General features: G+C 38.3%; 1 protein-coding gene across 1 annotated transcript; it reads right to left on the bottom strand.

The window, feature by feature from the left end:
• Window positions 1-742: 742 nt before the first annotated feature.
• On the bottom strand, window positions 743-3016 carry LOC310915000 (uncharacterized protein; the record flags this gene model as incomplete). The annotated part of the gene is made up of 5 exons (XM_083871517.1): window positions 743-850; window positions 1842-1970; window positions 2651-2677; window positions 2771-2815; window positions 2909-3016. 5 exons carry the CDS (start codon window positions 3014-3016, stop codon window positions 743-745), a joined length of 417 nt encoding a protein of 138 aa, XP_083727643.1.
• Between the last annotated feature and the right edge of the window lie 271 nt (window positions 3017-3287).

Here is a 3287-nt window from a genome sequence, read left to right as displayed (position 1 = left end):
CATCTTCACTTACACACTGGTTGGTTTCTTTTTCCAACAAAGCTCAATTTTTGACTCTTGTGTTGAGCTGAGTAGAGAAGTGATAGAGAAACATTTCTGAACTCATGGCACTATAGAAAAAACACCAGCATTAAATACTGAGAGAGAAACAGTTGTCCACAACACATTCCAAATGCACAACCTCATTAAGAGCTTGTAATTAATGCTGGGTGTGGTCTTGTTTTTGTAAGTTAAGATGTTAATGAGTTGTCTACTACTGAATATTTAGAAGAAAAAAAGAGTGGTTAAAGGCAGGAAAACCTGCAGCCTTGCAAGGAAGAAGCTAAGTGACTTGTTCATGGTGTGTAGGTATTGTCAAAAAATAAGTGATGCAGAAAGAAAACACAGATTTTTTTGTTTGTTTGTTTGCAGCTCAAGTCCAGAAATATTTCTTGTGCTATACAGTGGACAGAGTGTGAATTTTTCTGGAGCATCTCATATTAGTGGAATTGTTGGACCGGAGCTTTGCAGAAGCATTTTGACACCTACTGATATGATAACAGGATGTTCAAACCTTTCTCCAAATACAGAACATAAAAGAAGACTCAAATACATTTTGTGGTCAGGTAAATTATAATTTTATTGGTTTATAGTGGTTATTTCTACCTTTTATATTCCAGGTGGACAATAAATACAATAAATAAATTTTCTGTTCCCTGTTCTTTTCAAAGACTTTGAATTTTTAAAAATCATTTAAAAAAATTTAAGGATTGAATTTTTTGATTTCTTGATAGGTTGTCTGGATTTTTTTCAGAAATTCCTCCACATTTCCCTTGGTCTTGTACTGACATTGATCACTATGTGGCAGTTTCTGTGAAAGAAAGAGCAAAGATTGGGTTAGCAAAGATTATAATAAAATAAAAAATATAGATAAACCAGTGAAAATATACATTATTTGGAGCTATGCAAGGATTAAAAAAATAATTTCCTAGAGAATTGTTCCTTGAGCAGTGAGTGTAAGAGTGGCTTCTCATGGTAGCTAAGAAGGTGGTAGGTGAATTGTCATATAATTCTATATATTCAGTTATAGCTGCAGTCATTTAAACTAGGCTGTTTCAACCCAGAAAACAGTGCAGATACCATGAGGAGCTGGGCAAGATTGGGGCAAGGGGTCAGCGTCCCAAGGCCACCCTAACTATTACCCTTGCAGGTCTGAAGGCAGCCTAAAGGGGCTGGAGACAGCATTGTCAGCACCTTCTGTGTCTGATTAAATCTCACAAGAGCTTTGCTTAATATGTAAATAAAGGATGTTTCACTGCCTCAGAAAAGGCACCTGAGGGAGGACCCAAGAGCCTTCCTGAGCATCATCACGAGTTGCAGCATTCTGCAGGTCAGAGCCAGGAGTCAGTGAAGACACTACTGCTTAGGTGGAATTAAAGCTGCAGAGGAGAAAGCTCTGCCCACCTGGCTCCAGCCATGCAACTCCTGCACATCCATTCCTCAGTGTTAGGTCATTATTATTTAATGTCAAAACATATTTTGAGAAAGATGAATAGAAAAGCAGTTTAAATAAAGCTCCTCTCACAGGGATCTACGTTCAAAGAGTTTGGAGAAGAGCAAGGCACAGTGGGGCAGAGCCCATCCCCCTTCTTCCTCTGCCAACTTAAAAAGCTTTTCATTGCCTCACACATGATGCAGTTTTGTATTCCTCCTGCATAATATGAGTATTTTAAACACATCTGAAGTTAATAAAACAAATCTATTTACAAATATAACAAATTTATCTACAAATGTTTAAATTATTTTTAAAATCCCTTATTTTTTAAAAGATAAAAAAAGATCTGTGGAAAAGTAAGACTTACATTACAGAGCTTTCTATCCAGTTGACTCTGGAAGGTTCTGTAAAGCCTTGTAATTTCTCGCTGGGAAGATTTGCTGTTTTCCATCAGGTGTTTGGTTCCATCCACAAAGCATGCCAGTTCATGGCCAGGCTGTTCAACAAAGAAGGCATTAGAAAAACCTAGAGTGCGTTTTGTGTTTATCCACAGAAAGATAAAATTTGTATTCCTAAATGTGGCAGCATGTCACAGTCAAATGCAATGTATTTTGCCATGTATTGAAAACTGGTAAAAGACCTTTGGGGGGACTGTAAAACACTGAAATCTCATGTATGCCATAAGAAATTACTGTCCCATCTCTCAGAAAACCTTGAATTATAAAAGTTAGGTCTTTGAGGCATAGTTTAATCTAATGCTGGGGCTTCACCACATCTGAGGAGGCTTCAAACAATGAAATAGTGCTGGATACAACTAGAGCTAAGTCTGAGGCCCGACATCTCCAGCCCAGGTTCACTTAGTATTTAGGTACTCAGCCATAAAACAAAGCCTTGCAGAGATTTTCAAAGCAAGAGCCTGTATCTCTTGACATGCAAGTCAAGTCTACAGAGGACTTTTGCCTGAATCTGAGCTTGATTCTGATTGCTCTGTAGGGGGAAGGCTTCTGCTTCCCTCCCTCCCACTATTCATCAAGCTCAGTTTTGCTGCTATTGGTGTATTAAAATCTTCCTTATAACTGAAAGCAAAAGTTATAAGGAGAAAAGTGAGCAAACTTAAACTGAGTTAATACAAAACTTCTTTAACATCTACAAGAGCTTAAAAAGAAATATTCTTACCTCTGGAATGGGGAGACACGAACATGACTGAAAACAAAAAGAGTGAGTGTTAACACCCAGCATTCAATGTACAAGTACAGATTATTTTAAGTTTCATATTCTCAAAAGCCATGTACTCACACTGATAGCTGTCTGCTTGCATGGGCAACTCAGAGAGCTATCACCCTGGAAGAAGAGCAAGTGAGAAGTCAGTGTTTACTCTCACCTCCTGCACAAGCATGCATGTTTTCAGAATTAAGGTGCTAAACAGCCACTTACAAGCAGGTGCTGTGTATAGCGGATAATTTCCCGTTCACCACAATACTCTGCTTGCACAGAGAGCAGCAGACAAGAGAAGAGTATGTATGACAGCATGCTGGCATTCATGTCAACTCAGTCTGATGGGTGACAGAAGAACAGGAGGACGCTCCTTTTAATTGAGTCTTCACAAAATTCCCATTCTAATATGGAAAAACCCAATTATAAAACTGATACCAGGTGCCCACTATTTTTTTCCCATAGCTTGGACAGCAATTTAAAGAAATCAAATGTGGAATTGAGTCACCTACTTCAGTGACTTTAGTACTGCGGAAATTCACAAATGCTCCTCAGAAGTGATTAATTTGAACATTATGATATCACACCCCTGCAGGAAACA

Source organism: Zosterops lateralis, assembly GCF_965231275.1.
Source record: "Zosterops lateralis genome assembly, chromosome: 14".
Taxonomy (NCBI): domain Eukaryota; kingdom Metazoa; phylum Chordata; class Aves; order Passeriformes; family Zosteropidae; genus Zosterops; species Zosterops lateralis.
This window is presented reverse-complemented; position numbering and strand designations above follow the sequence as displayed.